General features: G+C 38.0%; 1 protein-coding gene across 2 annotated transcripts in view; it reads right to left on the reverse strand.

The window, feature by feature from the left end:
- VWA8 (von Willebrand factor A domain containing 8) overlaps positions 1 to 24,647 on the reverse strand; it is a 364,304-nt gene that overhangs the window by 119,149 nt on the left and 220,508 nt on the right. For both annotated transcript variants that reach the window (XM_086711392.1, XM_086711387.1), the window contains 4 exons: positions 24,042 to 24,193; positions 9,128 to 9,236; positions 7,271 to 7,409; positions 5,435 to 5,634 (listed from right to left, as the gene is read on the reverse strand). In XM_086711392.1, coding sequence (XP_086567518.1) covers positions 5,435 to 5,634; positions 7,271 to 7,409; positions 9,128 to 9,236; positions 24,042 to 24,193 — 600 coding nt within the window. The remainder of the gene's footprint in view (positions 1 to 5,434; positions 5,635 to 7,270; positions 7,410 to 9,127; positions 9,237 to 24,041; positions 24,194 to 24,647) is intronic.

Here is a 24,647-nt window from a genome sequence, read left to right on the forward strand (position 1 = left end):
ACAGTCTTATTCCATTCTAGATTAAGTCTTTTTTTTGAGGAAGTATTTTTTTATTTTTATTTTATTTTATTTTATTTTTTTATTTTTTTCAACGTTTATTTATTTTTGGGACAGAGAGAGACAGAGCATGAACGGGGGAGGGGCAGAGAGAGAGGAAGACACAGAATCGGAAACAGGCTCCAGGCTCCGAGCCATCAGCCCAGAGCCCGACACGGGGCTCGAACTCACGGACCGCGAGATCGTGACCTGGCTGAAGTCGGACGCTTAACCGACTGCGCCACCCAGGCGCCCCTATTTTATTTTATTTTATTTTATTTTATTTATTTTTTTAATATTTATTTTTGAGACAGAGAGAGACAGAGCATGAATGAGGAAGGGTCAGAGAGAGAGGGAGACACAGAATCCGAAGCAGGCTCCAGGCTCTGAGCTGTCAGCACAAAGCCTGACGCGGGGCTCGAACCCACGGACCGCGAGATCATGACCTGAGTTGAAGTCGGATACTTTACCGACTGAACCACCCAGGCGCCCCTTGGAAGTATTTTTTTACAGGAGAAACTCTTTCTTGTATGATAAATATGAACAACATTAACATGAATTCTTAGCGCTTTAGCAGTTTGGGATAATATTAACTTTTCTAAGCAAAAGAAAGTTCTAAAAATAATGTTTGATTCCAAAATATAATTAAGCAGAAGAATAAGCAGATGATTAAACAGATACGATTAAGCAGAAAAATAAGTATGGTTTTGCATTTTTCTTCCTTTTTAGGGTCTAATACTTATATACTCATAACTTGGCATAAGCAAATTGAAAACTTGTGCCTTTCTGAATGACAGAAAGCATATATGTATTTGCAGCCATCGTTGGACTTAGAATTAGTTTTAGAAACAACTGGCAACATGAAGGAGTTCTGTCGGTCCATCCTTTTGGATGTTAACGGTTTCCTTCTGTAAATGACTAATGATATATTCTGAGTTTAAAAATAGAATTTTGCGTCACACATGAGTACATGTAACTGTGGCTTTGGTGCTCCTTTAAGGGGGGCAGGGAGAAGAAGTGAGCAATTTTATTATGTTTGTATCTGACTGGGAGAAAAGTAACCTCTGGATGACCTCAATGTCCTAAAGTCTGAAATTCTAAACTTCGTACAGATGTAATAAGTAATCTCATGGCAGGAGAGGGGGAAGGGTGGAGGGTCTTTATTTTTAGGCATGGCCAAGTTTCCCTTTCCTCACTTAAGATTTTATTTTAGCGAGGAAGCTTTGAACAACTTCTTTAACCGGGGAAATGCATCCATAGCAAGCTTTAGACAAGGGATAGTGGAATTAATGGCAGTGATTCTCTGCAATATTTTAGCTCTGCTCTCAGTGAGGGCAGGATGGGGAAGGAGGAACTGATGGCAGTGCACACATTTGTTATTTGATTAGAATTATGTATCATTTGTCCAATTTTACAGACGCATGCTGTTCATTTGAAACTAAAGAGGTCTTACCTCCTAACAGGGTTTTAATATGATGGCTAAGATACCCTCTTTGGGAAAAGAAGAGTCAGTTCAGAGGGTACAGTGGGGGTATTCCTACAAGCTAGGCATGCCTTCTCAGGGTGCTGAGGTAGCTTTCTAGAAAACTGTTCAGGCTGTGGTCAAAGGGACAAGTCAGAATGTCAGGAGACAAAGTGCTGGCCATGGAAGTTGACAGTCTGGCCACGACAGTTGTAAAATGCTGAACAGAGTATTACACTGAACAGAGTATTAATCAGCAATGTTGCCAAATAATTGGATCTTCTGAGAAAATAAAATACTTGCTAAGAATCTAAAAATCTAGTACTTTCCAAGAATTGGTATATGTAAAATTGAAAGTTAATTTGACAGCTGAAAATTTGGCAGGATTGTTTGAATAAATACTCCAAATTTAAATTCTTACTCAATTGACTTGCTGAATTAAAAATCACCAAGATAGCATGTGTTTTTTATGACAGATTCTTCTCATTGTAGAATTCAATTCGATGCCACTGATATTTTATTAGAAACCTGTAACACAAGGGGTGCTTGGGTGGCTCAGTCAGTTAAGCATCCCTCTTTTGGTTTTGGCTCAGGTCATGATCTCAGTTTGTGAGTGCAAACCCCACGTTGGGCTCTGCACTGACAGTGCAGGGACTGCTTGGAATTCTCTTTCTGCCCCTCCCCTGATCATGCTTATGGTCTCTCTCTCTCTCTCAAAATAAATAAATAAACTAAAAAAAAAAAAAAAAGAACCTATAAAGCAAAACCCTTATTCCATGTGATGGATACAAACTTTTATAAGCAATATGTGGATATTTATAAACTCTGCTTTGCAGGAGAAAGTGAAAATGAAAAAAAAAAGTGAAAACCTGAAAAAATTTAACTCAGAATTCATGATTATTATTTACGCAAGGCCTAAAGTTAAAGTTGACTTATTTACTCAGTGAAACACTGACATGTTATTTATGCAACATTTCCTCTTGATTAGACACAGTCTAAAAGTATTGTTTCTTGGTAACACTTTGTTCTCCTAGTGACTTTAAGTATTCGTAAGTAACAACACTGCATTTCTTTAATATTTTCCTATTATGAATACTTTTTAATTTTTCACACTATTCTTTTCCCCAAGTAGCTATAGTGAGTGAGATGGTGGATGGAATTTAATTCTGGTGGGGCCAATCCAATCCGGTTTGAATCTCAGTTCATTACGTAGCTACCGGGCAGGTTATTGAAACTGTCTGAGCCTCCATTCTCTCAAATGTAAATCTGGCTGACGGGTATCTCAGTGGGCTACTGGAAGAATAGCATGGGATGATGTATGTAACCTTTCATTTGGCACACTGCCAACATTTAATAACTGCTCCTTCTGTTTGCGAGGCTCATCACTTAGCCTTCTGGGATACCACACTGCCTGCCCTGTCCACCTACTTCACTGGCCACTCATCGTCAATCCCCTTGGTTGATTCCCCCGTATCTCCCTGATTTCTTAATATTTCATTGCCCCAGGGCTTGGACTTCTCTGCCCACACTCACTCTCTTGGTGACCTCTTTCAGCCTCGTGGTTTTCAGTAACATGTACATGCCAAGACTCCCAAATGTTCTGATCTCTCCCCTGAACTCCAGGCTCATCTACTGGGATGTCTAACAGGCATCTCACATTTAATCAAAGGTCTACTCCCTCCCAAATCAATTCCTCATCTCAGTTGATGGCGACTCTGTTCTTTCAGTTGCTCATGCCCTAGACTTTGAAGTTGCCCTTAATTAGCTCCATCCTCTCTCACCCCATGCATCTGATCTGTTAGGAAATCCTGTTGGTTCTACCTTCAAAATATATCCAGAACCCATCGTTACTTACAACCTCCATACTCTAAACTGCAATTACCTCTTGCTGGATCACTGCAAAAATTTCTTTACTAGTCTCCTTCATTCTGCCTTACCACCTACAGACTATTTGCTGCAGAGGAGCCAGAGAAATCTTTTAAATATATAAGTTAGGTCACGCTACTCCTCTGCTTGAGATGCTCTAACACCTTCCTCTTCCACCCACAGTCAGGGCCCAGGACATTACAATGGTCTATGAGGCTCTGCACAGTCTGCTTCCTCACTCCCTGCACCACGTCCCTGCTCCAACTAGCTGAGTAACCTGTGATCTCACCTCCTTATGCTCTCCCCCTTGCTCAATCTTCCCCATCACACTTCTTTAACGATGGAACAAAAGCATGCTCCAGCCTCTGGGCCTCTGCCTGGAACGCCCTTATTTTAGATATCTGTTCTCCCCCTCACGTCCCTCAAGCCTTTGCTTAAATATCCCTTCCTCAGTTAGGCGATCCCTGCCCATCTACCTTACTTTGAATGGCAATCTTCCTGCCAGCCTTGCTTCTCCTCTTCTAGCTTGGATATAATTTACTTCTTTTGCTCATTGTCTGTCTTCCTGTACCACAATGTAAGCTTTTCAGGACAAAAATTATTGTTGTTTTCTTTGCTGCAGCATCCCCAGTAATAGGCACATGATATAATTTGTTGAATGAATAATATGCTTGAATGAATAGTATGGTATTTGGTAGATACTAGGTGGATAATAAGCATGCAAAAACATTACACTCCTTTCTATTGGTATGGTACAGATTAACTTAGACCTTCAGAATTCTCACTAATTGAGACACAGCCTGCTTTTTGATCTACACCTTCTATTTGGAATTATTATTATTTTTTTTAAATTAGTGTTTTTTATTATTTATTTTTGAGAGACAGAGAGAGACAGAGCACGAGCAGGGAGGGGCAGAGAGGGAGGGAGACACAGAATCCGAACAGGCTCCAGGCTCTGGGCTGTCAGCACAGATCTCCACCCAGGGCTTGAACCCACGAAGCGTGAGATGATGGCCTGAGCCAAAGTCAGACACTTAACTGACTGAGCTACCCAGGCGCCCCTGGAATTATTTTAAGCTTGACTCTAAACACCTGTACTTTTCATTAGTGCTATCTTACACTAGTAGTGATGGTTAAAACTTGAGCTTCATTACATACCAAAGGAGTTCAGTGTCATCGTGCAGTGAACAGAAGGTTTATGTCCTCCCAAAATTCATATGTTGAAATCCTAAACCCTGGCATTTAGGATTACTAGGAGGTAGGGGTCTATGGGAGGTGATTAGGTCATTAGGGTGGAGTCCTCCTGAATGGGATCAGTGGTCTCATAAATGAGACACCAATGCGATCCCTCGCTCTTTCTGCCCCGTGAGGTTACAATGAACAGACAGCTATCTAGCAAGTGGGTTCTCACCAGACACCAGATCCAGATTTGCTTATTCTTGATCTTGGATGTCCCAGCCTCCAGAACTGTGAGAAATAAATTTCTGTTGTTTATAAGCTCCCTAGTCTATGCTACTTGTGTTATAGTAGCCCAAACAAGACCAAGACAAGTCCATTCACTATATGTTTGTGGCTGTGTCTACATTAAGAATGTCATTCAGGTTTCAAATAAAACGCATCTCCTAAGGGGAGCACCCCTTCATACTGTTACTTCCACCTTCCACTTCCTCCTCCCCCACCCCTATCACTCCCCAGGACATTGTCTCGTTTCTATACAGCACTTATCACCGCCTGAAACCAGCATATTTATTTGTTGGCTTACTTTATGGTCTGTCTCCCCAAAGAGAATGCAAGTTTCACAACAAAGAATTATCCGGCCTCAAATGTCATTAGTGCTGAGGTTGAGAAACCCTAATTTACATGCTTCCAGAATTATAGGTCATGTTGAAGGCTCCGCAGAGAAGATATTAGCCTGCCTTTGTGGTACTGACAAAACACAGCTCTGATCCCTCCTTGATGTTTATGAAAGCACGTATTTTCACTTGTAGGTTGCGAATCACCTTTGCCTTTTTCTTCACACAGCTTACTCTTGGCGTAATTGTACCATGTGAGTAGCCCAGGATGCCTTACCTGCTGCTCGTGGAGAACCACTTGACCCCTGAGGGGATTTCCCAGCGGTGCCACTGTCACAAATGGGTGCCAAATTCTACTGGCCATTCTTGGGAAGAGGTCAGAGAGGTCCACCATGTAGCCACTTTTCCCCGTCGTGTTCAGAAAGTATAAGGTGATGGGGTTGCATGCAACTACATAGAGGGTATTTTCCTCATTTTCTGTAATGACAAAAAGGTGTTAACTGTGTGATCTGCAGTAGATTTTCTGACTGGTCAAGAGGTCCAGTGAAATCTGAATCATGAGACTGAGCACACAGCTGGAACTCAGTGGACAAACCGTGATGGATCGATTAGGATATACATACGTTATGTATATATATCAATTAACTTTGATTCTAACCTCCCCAAATGCTCTTTTCTCTCAAAAATACAGAAGAGGTATAAAAACAAAGAAACAAAAAACAATTAAAACTCTAGTTTGCATAGGACAATACTGAAACAGAGAGTTCAATTACAGAAAGGGCAGCATTATTTTTATGGGCCAATTCTGACTGACGGCAGCTGCCTGGAATGTTGTTCTGAGAACAATGAGGCCAGGACAAGGTTTAACCAGAAAAGCGCTCCTGGTTAGCGATGCCTCTCACTGGCATGGGGCAGAGGATCACAGCATACTTATTTCCAATTCTGAAAGATGGGACAAGGGTCAAAGTTCAAGCTTTATACATAAAATCCATATTTATTCTCTACTGGTGAATGTAAAATATCTTCATAAGAGCACCTGTCTGTTACCAAAAACCCCTGTGTATATGTACATATATATATACATATATATATACACACACACATATATACACACACACATATATGTGTGTATATACACGTATATATATGTGTGTATATACACATACATATATGTGCATATATGTGTGTGTATGTGTGTGTGTATATATATATATATATATATATATAATTTTTGCCCTCATTTTACTTATTTTGATGGGGGTGGGGTGGAGGAGCAGAGAGAGAGGATCCCAAGCCAGTTGTCAGCGCAGAGCCCGATGTGGGACTCGAACTGGTGAATCCTGAGATCATGACCTGAGCTGAAACCGAGTCAGACCCTTAACTGACTGAGCCACCCAGGTGCCCCAAAACCTTGTATATTTTTAAAGCATATATTTTTATTCCACAAAGCTGATTTTGGGAATAAATAATATTCATAGAACTTAGATAACAAAAACTTGCTTCTGAATTTTCCCCTCAACAATCCCCATCCTAGGCAAGTTGGAAACTCTCTTCCTTTCTTCTGTCATCACCTCTGTTTAATAGGACCTTAGGAACTGCCCTCGATTGAAAACTTCTGCCAAAAAGTACCCAGGGCACACTGTATGAGTCAGTAGGAAATGGCAGCAGTCCAGAAATGTAGATGCCAAAAATTCACGTCCTTCATTTGCCATTCTTTAAAATAAATGTAATGACTGCAAAGCACTCCAGCCGTGCTTTGGTGGTTCACGCCATCATCAAACTGGAATCCCAGCCCCCAAATCCAATGTTTCTCTTTTTCTTGTTCCCTTCTATTTTTAGCACATGCCTGGGTGTGTTTAACTTTGTGCTACAGTTGTAATGAGAAACAGACATATGCATACAAACTTAGCGGTGCTTATGTGGATTCCACAATAGTATTTTGTTAGGTTGTTATAGGAAATCAGGTCTAAATTGCATATAATTACTATCCAATCCAATATGACACAGTTACTGAGTCTATCATAGACTTTTTGATGTCTAGAGATTCTTTCAATCCCTCTTTTAGAAAAAAGTCAGTACAGGAAGGAAAAATCAAAAGAATAAATTGACATACCACATGACGTAGCAATGTCACAGATTAAGTTAATTTCATCCAATGGTAATTTGCAGGAGGCACATTCTTCAGTAAAGGTTTGGGATCTTTCTTCATATCTTTCTATTGGATACTCTTGTATGTTTATAAGTGCTGGACCCTATAATAAAGTAGTTGTCTGAGTTAAGGAATTTGGATAGTTACTAAAATGTAGAAAAACTGAAGTTTTTCTAAAATATGAAATTTAAATTCAAATACCCAACATCTTGACATACCTCTTCTTATTTTGTTGACTATCATGGTACCTATAACAATAATAATACCATATACTTGCATTTATAAATGCTTTCAATTGTCCTATCTTAATTGCTCACTTTCTTTTCTTTTTACTCACAAGGTACACCAGATGAAAAACCCCATAGGATTTCTGATTACTTTCTTCCTTCCTAAACAATGGTCAAGGTTTGAACTCCAAGTATTGGGACCCAGGGCTGTCCAAACTAGGAAAATAATCTGTAAATGCATGAATCAGGACCTTATATAGTTCCATTGTAAAGAATGATTATTATACCATTATATAGAATATAATGGCTAAACTTCAGTCTTTGAAATAAAAGCTTGCTGATAACTACTGTTGTTTACAAAAGGTAGAATATTATACACATAGTGAAAATTATTCAATATAAACATAAGCAGAGGATCTAATTTAATAATATTATTGATATTAGGGCTGGTACTTAGAGAAAACACCTATATAGAAGAATTATATAGATGTAACTACACTTTCAATATTCCCATGCCATACAGTCCTTTTTTTAAAGTTTATTTACTTATTGAGAAAGAAAGAAAGAGAGCATGTGCACAAGTAGGGGGTGGGTACAGAGAGACGGAGAGAGAAAATCCCTAGCAGGCTCTACGCTGTCAGCACGAACTGTGAGATCATGACCTCGGCTGAAATCCAGAATTGGATGCTTAACTGACTGAGCCACCCAGGTGCCCCCAGTCCTTAATTAATCAAAAATGTCTGGGTTAGATGGTGACTGTTGTGGCATCCCTGCCACCCTCCATCCTGCCCCTTTCTATCTAGTGTGCATCTCTGGAGCTGGAAATCTAAAAACAACATTCCTCAAACTCCCTTGCAGTAAGGGTTCTGGATGTGATTTCGGTTCTGCCAATTAAATGCACTTAAATGGCCCACAGGTCAAGTGTGAGCCATTGCTTGCTTTTGTAAATAAAACTTGACTACAACACAGCCACATTCATCTGTCAGCCTATTACCTACGGTTGCTTTTGTGCTATCACAGTAAAGTCGAGTAGCTGCAACAGAATCTGTATGGCCTAAAACATTAACCATCTGGCTCTTTACAGAAAAAGTTTGCTGATCCTGCTTCGCCGTGTCGCTGCCAGCAGCAGGGACGGTAGTAGAAGCAGACACACTGAACTTGAGACTAAAAGTCCAGTGGTGGCCCCTTGACTTCTGTTTCTTCTGTCCTTTCCAATGATATTACAAGCATCCAATTCCCCACAGTAAATCCCTTTCTGCTTGAATACCTAAAGGAGTTTCTGTTGTAACTAACAACTGATACTCCTTTCCTTTGCCTTTTTACATGAAAACGAGGATCATGGAGTAACTCTTTTAGGAGGACACACAACATACCTGACTCTAATTCACGCTGGCTCTTAGGAATTCTACTAGTCACTGACAATGACCTACACTGAGTTCCTCAGAGGCCAGGCTGGCTTGAGAGTTGGAGTGGAAGTTAAATCTCAAATAACCTCAGAACAAGTTATTTTGGAGATTGTATGGAGTTTTCCCCAGGGAACATACAGAAAAAGTTGTAACATTCAGTATTTGAATGAAGAAATGATGGTGTCAACCTTTACGTCTATGTGATGAGTTACTGCTGGACACAACAGTTTTTGCATTCCATTTCTTGACTGACCAAACGTCCAGAAGCCCATGAACGTCTGCTCTGGCAGAGGCAACCTGTCAAGGATGATTTGAAAAGTAAACATTTCTTGTTTCCGAGTCATAGGAAAAACCCAACCCATCTATTATACAAGTAAATTTGAAGAATGTTTTACTTACAAGTGAATTATATTTTATTTTAAGACAGTCTATGATACAACACTTGGAATATACTTTAAGAAGAAGATTTCATTTTTGCCCTTTGCAATGACATGGATGGAGCTAGAGAGCATAATGCTGATCGAAATTCAGTCAGTCAGAGAAAGACAGACACCATATGATTTCACTCATATGTGGAATTTAAGAAACAAATCAGCAAAGGGAAAAAGCAGAGAGAGGGGGAGAAATCAAGAAACAGATTCTTAATTATAGAGAACTGATGGTTACCAGAGGGGAGGTGGATGGGGGTATGGGCTAAATAGGTGATGGGGATTAAGGAGTGCACTTGTCATGATGAGCACTGAGTGATGTATGGAATTGTTGAATCACTATATTGTACACCTGAAACTAATATAACACTGTATGTTAACTAACTAGAATTAAAATAAAAAGTTAAAAAAAAAAGACTTCACATTTCTGAAACTCAGAAGCTAAGGTCCTATTTGGTTTTTATCTTGATGACAAACATAATTAAGATTTACATATTTTTCCTTGAATGGGTAAAATACTTAGCAATTTAACATCTTAGTTCCTAGCAGAGTACAGGAAGGATTTAAAGAAAAAAATGAAGCAATCCAACCATATTTTTAGTCTATTCTTTTTTTTTTTTAAGTTTATTTATTTGAGAAAGAAAGATAGCGTGCAAGCAGGGGAGGGGCAGAGAGAGATGAAGAGAGAGAGAGAATCCCAAGCAGGTTCCGCATGATCAGAGCGGAGCCTGATGACGGACTCGGACTCATGAACCGTGGGATCATAACCTGAGCTGAATCAAGAGTCAGACATTTAGCCAACTGAGCCACCCAGGCACTTCTAGTCTATTCTTTTAAATTTGGCATCAAATAATAAACAGTAAAGAAACTACCAATCACATATTTGTAAGTTGTACAAGGCAAGTCTCAGAGAGTATTTTAGCTCTTTAAACTTTTTTTCTACTTTGAATTGAAGTATAATATACATACAGAAATGTTCATATAAATGTGTCACTTAGCCCTGAACACACCTGTGTATCCAGGAACACACCTGTGTATCCACCTCCACCAAGGGAGTTACTGTCCTGACTTTAATGGAATTATTCTGTGTTTAGATTCCTTTTTATTTAAAGTGACTTTTAAATAAAGTGATTTGTCAAAATATGGCAGTGCTAAACTATAAAACCACAGACAAATTTTTGAGAAGAAAGCCTTTGCATTTTAATCATACTATATTTTCTTCAAATCTTTAAAAAAAGAACCATTAATTTGTCATTTAATTTATTATAAATTTCTTATTCTGTGGTAAGGAAAAGCAAAAAATGATTCACAGTTAAGAAGTTGTTTAAAAATAATGCATGTATGGCTATAAGTTAAAATGCATGCTCAGAATGAGTTTGATAATCATTAAAAGGGTATAGATTTATATTTAGAAATTATTTTATTTTCAGTAAAATACACAATATTTCCATATGCATACTAAGACCATGTAAGGCTCAGATACTGTTTACATAAAATAACAGAACCAAACATTCTGGTGGAATATGCTTTGTCCCTTTGAAATGCTAATGTTTAACATATACACAAAATAAATTAAAAAGAAATTTACAGTGAAATTCTTCTAATTCATATGACATAAATCCCTCAAAGGGATATATGTGCTTATTTATCTATCACCTCAAATAACATTTTAAGTGTCTGGACAATTATCCTGATTGGTCACCCACTTCCCTGTTTTAACTGGAAATGAGGTGGGAGGGGCACTGAGTTACGGGATTTACGGTTATTGTGTTCTCTATTTTATTAAAAAAATTTTTTATGTTTATTTTTTGAGAGAGAGAGAGAGAGAGAGAGTAAGCTGGGGAGGGGCAGAGGAAAAGAGAGAGAGAGAAATCCCAGGCAGGTCCCACGTGGGGCTTGAACTCACAAACCGTGAGATCATGACCTGAGCCAAAACCGAGAGTCAGATGCTTAACCGACTGATCCACCCTGTGGCTCTCGTGCTCTCTCTTTGAAATGTAAGAAAAACACATTTCTGTGTCAAAGGGGCAGATCCTGAAAACATCTTGCAGACTAGAATCTCTCTCTTCTTGTTTAGGGAACAAACAGGATTCTTCACTCGCTTTCGGCAGTTCACTAAAGGAGAGTTAGATTTTCAAATAGAGAAGGAGAAAGCAGAGGAACGACACACCTAATTTCCCTCTGGCCTAGAAGACTTAGTGTAACAAAATGCAGGAGACCCGGGTTCTAGTTCTAGTTCTTTTATTAATCAGCTCTACAAACCCGGGGAGGGAACAGTCAGCTAACTGCTCTGAGTGTTAATTTCTTCCGCTGTGAAATGACGGGTGTCATCTGCAAGTTCCTCACAGCCTGAGGAATCTTGGATGATCACTGGAGTGAGTAGAGGCAAACCTCAGTGTTAGATTCAATAGTCTTGCATTACCTTGGTGCTCTGAAGTTAAAAGTAATCAGAGTGAAAATACCTATACCTACAAATAGAATCAGTGCCCTCATAGACAGGTATGTGCTTTATTAAAGCTTATAAAAAGAGACTCTAAATACGTCCCCAAATTAGCTCTTTGAAGACAACAAAAACAGTTACACATCTTGAAATTAATTAGAAGTGGACAATTGCTTTACAAAATGATCCTTGGTTGACAGGTTGCTATCTACCCTAAACAATGGATCTAAAATATCCCTTAATAATCTCACAAAAAATACAGACGCTTAAAAAAACACTTCATCCCTTTGAGAAAAAGTAACTTTATTCAGCTTCCAGTTTTTATGGACAGTTTCTGGGATACTCATGAAATCTGGTTTGAACTTACAAACTCAATCTACACTAATACAGAAATTACAGGCTGCCTGTTTCCATCTAAATATAGCACTAACTGGTTGGCAGGGTATGGGAAGGACCTTTAGGTACCCCATATAGAAACGATTCTGGAACCACACAACAAAATTGCAAATGCAATAGTAGCTATAACAGAGAGACACATGTGGGGTGTTCTGGAGTTGTACAACAAACTGACTCCATCCATCCTGCTCCTTGGTAATACGAAGTATTGTTCTAAGTCTTTTCCTGTGGGCCCCAGACTGGCCAGCTGAGGTAAACCAAAGCCCCTCATTTATTTTTCATGACTAAGTACTCTCAGTAAGCTGTGCAAAAATCTATTACTAACTCTTTCCCCTTCAATAAGTTAATAGCCAGGAGAAAGGGGAAGCATTGTATTTGGGTGAATGAGCAAGCTTTGGAATTAGAAACATAATCAACATTAATTTGGACCTAACTCTAAACGAAAGGCCCTATATTTCATTACTGAAATCTGTCATCTAACTCTAACCACACTGATGTGACAGAAATGACAATGATACTTTCCATGATTTTAAGATCCTGACACTTGTATTATTTAACTCCATTAAAGTCTTAGCTGGACTGATGTCTGGATTTGATTTGAAGGGGGAGGAGGACGAATTTAAGGCCTATAAATAGCATTACTTTTTATCTTCAATGTCATTCATGAATTTATGTTTTTTAAAACAATGAAGTATTTCAATTCATATGTTGTGATGTTTCTTAATCCCTTGTGGAAGTATTAATAAAGGCCTGGAAGTAAAAGTTTTAACTAAAAGAAAGGTGGACACCAAAATTATGACTCAGATCAAATTATAGCACTTGAGCAAGTTACAAAAAGAAAAAAATTTTCTTTCTAAGCGTGCATACAATTCATAACATGATGCATATGGACACCAAAGCCGAGTAATACAGTTTGAATGACACGCGAGCGATTTGTCTAAGATTGTTTCCATAAAGAGGTGAGCTGGGGTTTTGAAGAGTATGTTCTGGCAAATTTCTGCCTTCTCTGAACATTTGCCAATACTATTTCTGGAGTCGGAAAGAAACACATGAAAAAGATTTGGATCTTTCTAGGGGCATTATGCAATTAAAAGTTGTTGACGTACCTATTGTCAACAATTCCTAAAATATCTCCTTACCACAACAACTACTAATTTTCACGGGAATAGTGGAACCTCTCAGGGTAGTTCCGCCGACTCCCCAAACTTCATCAATTACTACCATCTCGGAAAAGAAAAAGAACAGCTCCGATTTTAGCAGTCCTCATTCACTCCTAATGTTTTAAATCTAACCTCTGGTAAAAATTAGGTTCGACCGTCCAACTGAGTTTGCTGGAGCCTTTCATAGAATAACCCTGACAAGTATTTCCACGTTTGGCTCCTATGCCTTCTTCTTACTCTCCAGCCAACTTAGGCCTTAGCCACCTTGAACTGCTACTTGCTCTTCTTGAACATGCTACCCATTTTCATGCTTCCATGAGGCCATGACCTCCGCCCCGAACTCCTCGCTGTTACTGCCTCTTTGATGAAATCCTTCCCATTCTTAAGGCCCAATTCAAACATTACTTCCCCTTGCATCTCTTGCCCAGATTTCTTTCTGGGCAGAACAAATCTCTTGCTCTTCTGTGTTTCCATGGAAATTTGCACATTTGGAACTGTTAGAAACTCTTAGGGTACAGTTTTATAGAAATTTGCAATTTTCAGGTTTACGGCCTGATAGAAAATAAAGTTTTAGGGGGCAAGGTCAGAAGTGAGTCTCTTGCAAATATTTATATTTATTAAAAGAAACAGTGTCAGCATACTTAAAAAGAGAAAATAGAAAAAAAAAACCCTCAAAACGCTTTAAATTGGTGATAATGGGTATTACTATTCCCAGTTACCCTCCCTTGTTTGCTAGAAGCTTCTGAATCTCCCTTCCCTATAATCTCACATGTTACTGGTAAATTAACTTTGTTTCATTGTAAGTGATGTGCACACAACAAATATGTGTATGCTTTTCCTTTCTTTGGGTGGCTCTGCATTAGACGTGATGGTTTCCACTTTATAACTTAGACGTATACGCCTCAGCCACCCAGGTCCCACTGACGTCACTGAAATGACTCATTTGGATGCATGAGATGGAAAAAGATTTGGGGAACCCTACTATTCTTGGCTGACAATTCTCAAATATGCTCCCCAAGATCCAGAATGACACTGTGCTGTCTTAGAGCTGGTGCCTAGCGTCACTCTGTGCTAAAGCAGATATTGTCAGCTTGCTCCACACATCTCTGGCTTTCCTTCTCACAGAAGTTGCCTGACTACGGTTCTGGGGCCTGGCTTTCCTTTCTCTCCTCTTTCACGAAATTTTACTGCAAAAACCTCGCTTTTTTCTGCCATCTGCTTTACCAACCACATCTGAGTATTTTCTAACCTTAAGTTCTTTCCTTTTCTAATTATCCACATCAAGAATGATGACTGGGGTCGAATCTTTCCCAGTTGGAAACTTAACCCCCTCCTACCCTCCCCCCTCACCACACACAAGAAACCTCTGTTATTTCTGACAAAAAGACCACAAGACTGTTAATTCATTGAGGGCAAGGCTTACATCTTACTTGAATCCTTGACTCTCTGGCACTCGGAACCCATCGGTTCTGCCACTGAAATCTCTCTTGCTCGTGGGCCTCCTTTCCTTCCCACTGCCACCAGCAGGGCCTCCCTGACTGTCACTTAAGATTACTGCAGCTGCTTCCGACAGGTCTTCCTGCTGCCAGCTTCACTGCCTTTCAAACCAAGAGACTGCCTTTCAAACCAAGAGACTATGAATTTGACCATGCTACTGTCAGGCTTAAAATTCTTCTGGGATTCCCTCTGACTCTTCTCTCCCTTCTTAGCCTCATCATGGGGCATGCCCTCACTTAACCCTTTGTTTTAGTCACCAAACTACTTGCGGTTTCCAAAAGGCACCATGGCCTCTTAAAAGTGTCTCTGCTTGCGATGTTTTCTTCTCCTTTAATCCCTTAAGCATTCAGCCCTGTTATCCTCCCTGACTCTCCCCCCAAGGGCAGAAGGCAGCAAGCCTACCTCTCTGATTCTCTCTAGTGTGGCTCTAACACAAGTCACTCTTTTACTTGGGTGCTTCTTCAATTCAACTGTGACCTCCTTGAAGGTAGAGGTAAAGCCTTCCTTCATTCACCTTTCTAATTCTGACTCCCTACCTAGTGTTTACCACATAAATGCTCAATAGTGTTTGCTAAGTGAATGCTTGGCTGCATTAGAATGGTCAACATCTTCACTTACCTACTTATCTCTCATCTCAGTGGCAAGATGCAAACCACCATAGCATTCATTCTTCCCCTGTTGCATCCTGACTACATTACCCTCAACAGATGATGCAATCTACTTTGGCAGGTGTATTGGGAAGAGTTAGTTATAGATAGGGACTGGGGATGTCTATGCAGCCAAGTGACAGATACCACTTACAGATGCTTAAGGGAATCCAAGGATAGTTCTGTGAGACTGTTTAAGATAAGTATGATAGAAGATTCATAGCTCTTGACAATTTCTATATACAGATTGGTTATATTTAAAATTTTTCGGTACCTTCATAAAGGAATTAAAAACAAATGAAATGGCTGTGAAGCTACTTTAATAATATACCAAGACAATATAGGGCAAAGGGCTATGAAACTATAAAATCTAATACCATCTTTTGCTTATGATAGTTCTGGAATGTCATTATGTAAATCTTATTATTTTTGAAAACTAAGAGCTCTTTTATGAAATGGAAGTCCATCATCATGCAGAGTGGAATTGCACACCTTAGAACTCCATGATGAATACTATGTACTCATTTGTAAAAACCAAGACATGAAAAGAAAATGATAGCATATTATAGTTTGGAAAATGGAACGTGAGCCACAAAACTTGAAGAGAGTCTTAATGCGATAAACAGTAAACTAATAATCATTCCTAGTTTCAAAGACAAACCTAATGAAGTTACTCCAAAGAGAGGCCCCGGCTGGAACGTTCTCTTCGATGCCTCTGGTACCCCATGGTTGGTCGTGGTCAGAGCAGAAGCCACTGCTATTGATGTCCCAATTACACCGAACAAGTTTTTAAAGCAGGAAACCAATTCTAGGCAAATACTCTTTCAAAGACATTCACTATAGATGAAGCTGTTCTGTCTGCAAATGTGCACAACTGTTTTTATTTCTGCTGCTTTAAAAGTGTTTTCCTCACTTGATACGTTTATGTTGATGTCTACCAATGTATAAATTTACTTATACTGTGTGGAAATGCAATAGAAATGCCTGGTTGGGCGCCTGGGTGGCTCAGTTGGTTAAGCGTCTGACTCTTGATTTCGACTTAGGTCATGATCTCACAGTTTGTGAGTCTGAGCCCCATGTCGGGCTCTGCACTGGGTGTGGAGCCTTCTTGGGATTCTCTCTCTCACTTCCCTTTCCCTGCTCGTGCGTTTGCTATCTCTCTCACTCTCCCTCTCAAAATAAATAAACTGAAAAAAAAGCCTAGTTAACTGGATTTCTCCTCTGCCATTGGTAAGGGAGCCAATGTTCTGCCCTTAGAGTAGGCATTGCAGTGTGGTATAAGCTTTGCTGTACCAGAGGCGAAGGTCCCCAAATATAGCAATTTCAGAAAAGACCTTTACTTTATCGTTCTTATTTTATTTAAATAAGAAAACAAAATGCAAAATTCCAGTGCTCAGATAGTGGGTGGACATTTAAAAAATAAAATATAGAAAATAAAAACATGTTAGAATATTAAAAGGGTACAGAAAGTAGAGCTTCTTTTCTCTACTCCAGGGCCTCTCTCAAAGGCAACTACTATCAACAGCTACAATGGTATCTTTAAATTGTTTAAACTGTGAACCTATTTAAGAAGTTTAATAAAAATATTGGCTAATATGGAACTAAACTTTATTAATTCAAAGTTACTTTATTTTGCCTGAAAAATAAAATTAAAAAAATTTAAGCATTTGAAAGCAGAGAGAGAATACAGATGTCAATAGGACATCAGAAGAGTAATTCAAGACTCCAATAGGGTTTCTTCATCAGCTCTGAGACAGTTTTTTTTAAGTAATTTTTAAAAGTTTATTTATTTATTCTGAGACAGACAGGGAGAACATGAGCAGGGGAGGAGCAGAGTGAGACAGAGACAGAGAGAGAGAGAGAGAAAGAGAGAGAGAGAGAGAGAGAGAGGGAGAGAGAGAATCCCAAGCAGGCTCTGCAGGGTCAGCATAGAGCCGGATGTGGAGCTCAAACTCATGAAACTGTGCGATGGTAACCTGAGACTGAGCCCAAATCAAGAGTGGGATGCTTAACCGACTGAGCCACCCAGGTGCCCCAGCTATGGGACAATTTTTACGTGTAGTCACACATAACACTTTTAGAGGGGCAGTCTGTCTGGCAACAGCATTTTTATATATCTGAACAGGATAATGATGTTTAAACACATATATAAAGAGAGTTGTTGATATCAATTCTCTATGAGAATATCTTACATGCTTTATGAATTTGTTCATTAAGCTTAGAATAAATGAATAAGTAGGCCTAAAATCTCAAGAAACAATAAGAATGGAGAAAGAGTGGGATTGGGGGAGGAGTGTCATACATTCTCAATCTAATTTATTATAGATATACAGTTGACCCTTGAACAATATGGGTTTGAAATGTATGGGTCCAACTTACATGCAGATTTTTTTTCAAAGAATACAGTAAGTACAGTGCTGTAAATGTATTTTTTCTTCCTTATGATTTTCTTAAGAACATTTTCTTTTCTCTAGCTTACTTTAAGAATACAGTAATAATACATATAGCATACAAAATATGTGTTAATCAACTGTTTATGTTACTGATAAGTCTTCTGGTCAACAGTAGGCTGTTAATAGTCAAGTTTTAGAGGGAGTAAAAGTTATATGTGGATTTTTGACTGCATGCTTGGTGTTGGTGCCACGAATCCCCATATTGTCCAATGTCTCTTTTATTAAGGAAAAATAAACAAACAGACAAACAACTCAGGGGCTTCTAGGTGGCTCAGTCGGTTGAGTGTCTGACTTCGGTTCATGATCTCATTCATGGTTTATGAGTTTGAGCTCTGCATCAGGCTCTCGGCTGTCAGCACAGAGCCTACTTCAGATCCTCTGGCCCTCTCTGCACCTCCCCACTCATGCTCTCTCTCTCAAAAATAAATAAACATTTAAAAAAAAAGAAAAAACTGAAAAGAATATTTTCTCAGTGTGTGCAATAACACATAGAATCATAGGAAAAGATCTAGAAGGATTTAACAATGGTTATTTCTGGATGGTGAAATTATAAGTGTTTTGGCTTTTTGCTAATTTACCTTAAAAATGAATGGGACATTATTTTTCATTTTGTAAATGCATCATAAAGAAATCCTACATATAAAACCTTTTTAATCTCCTCAAGTTTTTTATTCCACTTGGCTAATACAAATAAATGATTGGTAGATTATAATTTGCCAGTGACAAATAGGCAGTAAATGCTTTGGAAAAAAAGAAGCCAGCTTAAGAACAAATTAAGCAGCATTAAAAAAGAAATGAACAGGGCGCCTGGGTGGCTCAGTCAGTTGAGCGTCCGACTTCAGCTCATGTCATGATCTCACGGTTTGTGGGTTCGAGCCCCATGTCGGGCTCTGTGCTGACAGCTCAGAGCCTGGAGCCTGCTTCGGATTCTGTGTCTCCCTCTCTCTCTGACCCTTCCCAACTCACGTTCTATTTCTCTCTCAAAAATAAACAAACATTAAAAAAAATTTTTTTTAAAGGAAATCAACAGAGTTGAGGACAAATAATTTAGAGTAAGGAGGATGATCATTTCAATATTTTATAGATGTGTGTCTCCTAGGGAAGACAGGGAGAGAAAAACACGTAACAATAACTTCAGAGGGTAGAGATAATTTCTCTAATGTTTTATTTATTTAAAAATGACCACAACCTTTGAGAAGATTTCATAAATTAGTTTTGTGTTCCAAATCAGGAAAGGATAATGGCTAGTATGTTTGTTATATATGGCAGCCAAATAAAGTTTTCAAATTTATTTTTATTTTTCTAAATGAATTACCTAGTGTTTTATTTCATGATCCTTCACTATGTCAAAAAACAAAACAAAACAACAAAGAACCAAGAGAAAACTTAACTGGGAAATGAAGAGGTCTCTAAAATGATCTCTGTATGCCAAAAGTCTATGTTAATCCACTTTTTGACTCATTTTTCTTTGTGAAATATCATTGGGGGTCAGCCCCCTCCCCCCTACCTGAATCTTTCATAACTCTGTGAAGAATTTGTGCATTATACATGTAGGACATCATAGTCAATAATGATTCCAAGGTGCTTACCTCAAATCTTAAGGCCCTTTTAAACCAATTTCAGTAATTTTCAGTATCCAAAGAGTAACTGATTTAAAATTACCTATAATTTGCATATCAATGTGCTTATTTTAGTCTTTATATTACAGCTCTAATCCTGATTAGCTTTTTTTTTTTAATGTTATTTATCTTTGAGAGAGAGAGAGACAGAGAGACACAGAGACAGAGCACGAGCACGGGAGGGGCAGAGAGAGAGGGAGACAGAATCCGAAGCAGGCTCCAGACTCTAAGCTGTCAGCACAGAGCCTGACGTGGGGCTCGAACCCACAAACTGTGAGATAATGACCTGAGCTGATGTCAGATACTTAACCCACTGAGCCACCCAGGCGCCCCAACCCCAACCCCACTGCCAATTAGCTTTCTAATCTTAGGCAAGTGACATAACCTTTCTGTGTCTTAAATTCCTCATCTACAAAATGTAATACGAATATTCTATGTATACATAAAACGTTACCTATTATGGGTTTGTTATGAAGATTATCTAAATTCATGTAAAAAGAGTGTTTGGGAATGTGCTGGGCATGTGGTTATCTATAAGTTGCTTGTATTACCATCATCATTATTGTTATTAATTAAGACGTTCACAGGTAGAGTATACTCTCCTGTGAATTTATGAAATGACAATTCTCTCATCTTAAGAAATGTCAAATTGAAAGTGGCATATATATTTAAGATAAAATATTATACAAGTCACTTAAAATTATGTTACAAAAAATAAGATGTTTTTTCTTCCTTTAAAACAAATGTTTCCCTGCATGTTAGAGTTCATAAATTGCTTTGAAACACACTTTTAAATTAAGAAGAACTAATGCACTAGCTGTATGTTTACTCTCAGATAAAAGAAACTTCAGAAATAAAAGCTCATTTTAGGGAAAAACAAGAAAACTTTACTTTGAAATTTATTACCTATCTCTACTACAGTAGATAATCAATACGCCTTTGGTTGGATGTTTGGACCTAATTATGTGTGTTTGCACTCATTTCCGCCCCCCCCCCCCAAAACGACATTTGAAACTCAATAGCTCAGATTATTTTTAAAGAGCTCAGATTTTAACCCAAATCTTCCTATCTCTGCCTAAATTTCTCCCAGTGTGCCTCCTTATTCGGCTGTGTTTGCCATCTCTTTGGCCTATCCTATCTCGTATATTAGAAACTGAAAAGGGAACAGTAAAAAAGAATCTCAGGAAGTACCAGTGGGAAGAGGCCAATGTAGTGTGGGAGTCTAGGTGGCCAATTCTGATCTCAGCACTAAGAATTGGGAGTGTGTTGTAGATCAGGAAGAAGAGCTGCATTATGGCACGCCCGAGCTAGGTAAAATAACCACCTGGTAAGACTCAGCCTAAAAGTAGTGGGTTTAGCAAAGGTTTAGTAAAGAAGGTAAGTCATATTCACCTCATAATATGACACTGGGCCTTTTAAGAATGTCCAGAGACCTATGAGATAGGTACTATCACTGTACTCTTTAGGAGAACAAAAGGGGAAGTGACAGCATCTCTTCTGGGAACCCACTAAAGATCACTAATTGGACACCACCAAACAGCCAAAGTATATCCTGATTTCAGCTGAGGAAGAAGGTGCTGTAGAAGAGTAACAACAGTGGTCTGGTGTCATCTCTGCCCAGGTGAAAACTTCCTTCTTCTACAATTTCTGCCATACCTCTCTTTTTAGTTATATACAGTGGGTGGCCAGTTATTCTTCCATCCCCAACTTGAATGTGAATGTGAACACCCTATTCGGACTCAGTGGAATTTTGGTCCTAACCAATAAACACTATGATTGGATTAGAGAACAAGAAAATTAAGAGGCTGTAGCAAGAATTTTTCATTTGGGGCAAAAGGATATTAACAATAAGTAAAACATTTTGTCTTTCTTTCTTTCTTCAGAACAGAAACCCACTGTGGAGCTTCTTCACTGACATAGTATATATGCAGAGGTGGGCAGGAGCTGGTTTAGCAAAAAGTCTAGTGAAGTATGAGCTTTAGCAAAAGGTCTAGGGAATTAGTACGAGGTTTAGCAAAAGGTCTAGAAAAGTCAACGCAACTCATAAGACTGCATGGGGACAACTTTAAATCTTCAGAGGTCTATGTGATTACTATTAACAGTGTGTTACTCTAGAGAGAAAAAGAAAACATTAGCATCACTCCTTTCTTATTCGTTTTTGTTTTTCCAACGAGAGAAAAATAAGATTACATTAAAATGCAAAGGATGTTAGAATAGGAAGGAATCTTATTAATAAAGTTAACCTTATTAACTTTATGAAAAGGACCTTATATTCTAGCCTCACTAGGACAGTCTTATTTTATACCTCTTTTTACAGAGCTATTATTAACAGCACCCCCTTCCATTGTTAAACATGTACTCATTAGATAAGTTATATGGTTATGCTGTCTATAATAAAATGCCCTCATTTTACCAACAGGCCAAAAATCTGTTTCTCCATCACTGACCAACCACACAGGTTGAATATGTAACTGCTGAGCTCCCAGGCCATTGCTTCCTCACTTTACCATTCTTCTCTATCAACGTACAGGACTGACTGTTCAGTAGAAACAGACATATGGAAGCTGTGGATTTCAGTTAGAGGGCAACAAAATGACATAGCTACTTTAGAGCTGCCTGAGTCACTGCAATTTACCAACGTGGAAACAATGCCGTGAATGTCAAACTGTGGTCTACTGCTAACTCCACCACAAGGGAAAATCCACTCATCCAACACATCTCTGAGTCTACTGTTAGCTACATGCAGTGGGTGGACAGCTAGATGTTTCCATCCCCATGTCAGGCATGAGCATGACCATCTCGTTTCTAGGCTCAATATACTGTTTCCACTCACAGTACTAGAGTTGGAATTAACTTGCCATGAAGAATTTTTTCAGTTTAGAAGTGAGAACTGTAATACATAAGTTAAATCATTTTATCTGTCTTCCTTAGAAACTTAAAATGCTCTCTATTTCCTTTTGATTGATCTTACCAACTGATGTCTATTTTAATTTTTATTTCAAGTTGTAAAAGTGTACAAAAGATGTTATTTTAAAATCATAAGCCTCGTTTCCATGAAGCCAGAACGCTATAGAAATTTGTTAGTGGTAAAAAAACAACAACAAACCCATCTTATTTCCAATTGAAAAAAAAAGATCCAGTTTATAAAAAGGGAAGTAAAAAACATGAGTGCTTACAGAGGTTTCCATATGAAAGATAATTTCCTGAACTCTAACATAGAAGGTATGCTTTTAAATTAGCAAACGAGCTTCAAAATGCCTACAAACACTGCTAATCAATCAGTAAACCAATAGTTTAGAGAAAATTGTTTGTATTAGCAACTTAGTGATTAGTGACACCAAATCACTCTTTTCAAAAAGAAAAATTTACTCACTCATTAATAATATAAACCAATTCACTGATAATTTCAAACATAACTGCATCTTGTGCTTTTACCACAAAAGGGAAATATTTGTTTCTCTTTAAGAATCCTTGAAGAAACTGTTAAAGCTTTAACCACTTATTTTTATTGGTACTTATCCTGACAAGTTTTTATAATAATTTCAAAGAAGAAATAAATAAGGATGATATTTAAACTTAGGATGTAAATGTATATATGTGTGTGTGTATAGATGGACTAATCATCAATTTATATTTAACAATTTTTTTCTAAGGAGGGTAGAGAGTACCTCCTGTATGAGACTAAATTTAAATAATAATTTAAAAGTAATTATTGTCCCTTAAGAATTATGGTAATTGACTATTTTTTACAGACAAAGGTGGCATTAAATGCATTATCAATTAAGTGATACGTATCTAAAACTGTTGAATTTTCACTGACTTAATTACTAGTAAACTACATCAACAATCATTCTGGTAAACAACATATTTGCAAGAATTCTCTACTAAGGTTAAGTATGTAGTCTACAATTACAAAATAAAAGGCAACTGGCCTACATGAAACAAACCCACTTGTTTTCACTACCTCTTTCATCCACTGAGCTGAAATAAGTAACCAACATTCTCTTCAGTTAATATGATTATAAATTTAGAAAACTATCATAACAGAAAAATATATGGTGACACAAATAAGAACATCTTAACTAAATACATATCAGCCCTTTAAGTAGTTTCCATGTTTGTGCAATGATTTTGCACTAGACTAGGAAATAATGAGAGTCATAGTAATTCAACAAAAGGACAGAGACTGTTAAAGAAACAAATATTTCCCTTTATTTGATTACATTACATCTACTCATGGGATATTCAAAGTAATTGAAATTCTCAATTTACAGGCCTATAAATAATGCTATTTAACTGAAATCCAGTCAGCAAATAGCAACACGCATTTGAAAAGTTTACTCATGGAATTTCCACACCAGGTCAGTTTAGCAGCATGTAACAGTAGATTCAGAATTGTCACTATTTAAGAATCAGAACAGTAACCCTCAAGAGTATTTTACCAATAATTAGTTTGCCTTACTCCTTTGCCAGATGCACATTGGTCGGTTTTGCTCCAACAGGTATCCCATGTTTGTGCAAAGTGTTAATCAAAATCTCCCTCATTTCGTTGTTGTAGGAATCAAAGTCAAACACATTCCGAACCACACTGGAAAGACCTTCCATGGGAAATTTCTGTGTTAAAAAAAAATTTACTTATTACACATGTGATAAAATATACAGTGTTATAAAAATTTATAAAACTGATAGAACAATAATGATCAAATAAACTTTAGCAGATGTTTACTAGCCTGGTCAGATAATTAGATAGGAGGTAATATATACATTTTCTTTTTAATGTTTGCTGTGATCTTGGTATTTTCCTTTTCAAATAAATATTAGAATTTGAAGGGGAACAGTTCTTCCTCTCAAATGTTAAATCAGTGCTCAGATCCTGTTTGGTGACTTCCATTGCTTTCTGAAACCTCCGGCTTTTAAAATGAGTAGCAGATTGACCAAATTAAAAAAAAAAAAAAATGCTATTTACATAGATAGAACAAAGTGTTGAGTATCTGTACAGAAGTATTTAGAGAAGTCACAGGTCTATGAATAAATGAAAGAATAGATAAAGGAGCAAGAAAAGAAGGGA

Source organism: Puma concolor, chromosome A1 (assembly GCF_028749965.1).
Source record: "Puma concolor isolate L17-30 chromosome A1, mPumCon1.1.hap2, whole genome shotgun sequence".
Lineage (NCBI taxonomy): Eukaryota > Metazoa > Chordata > Mammalia > Carnivora > Felidae > Puma > Puma concolor.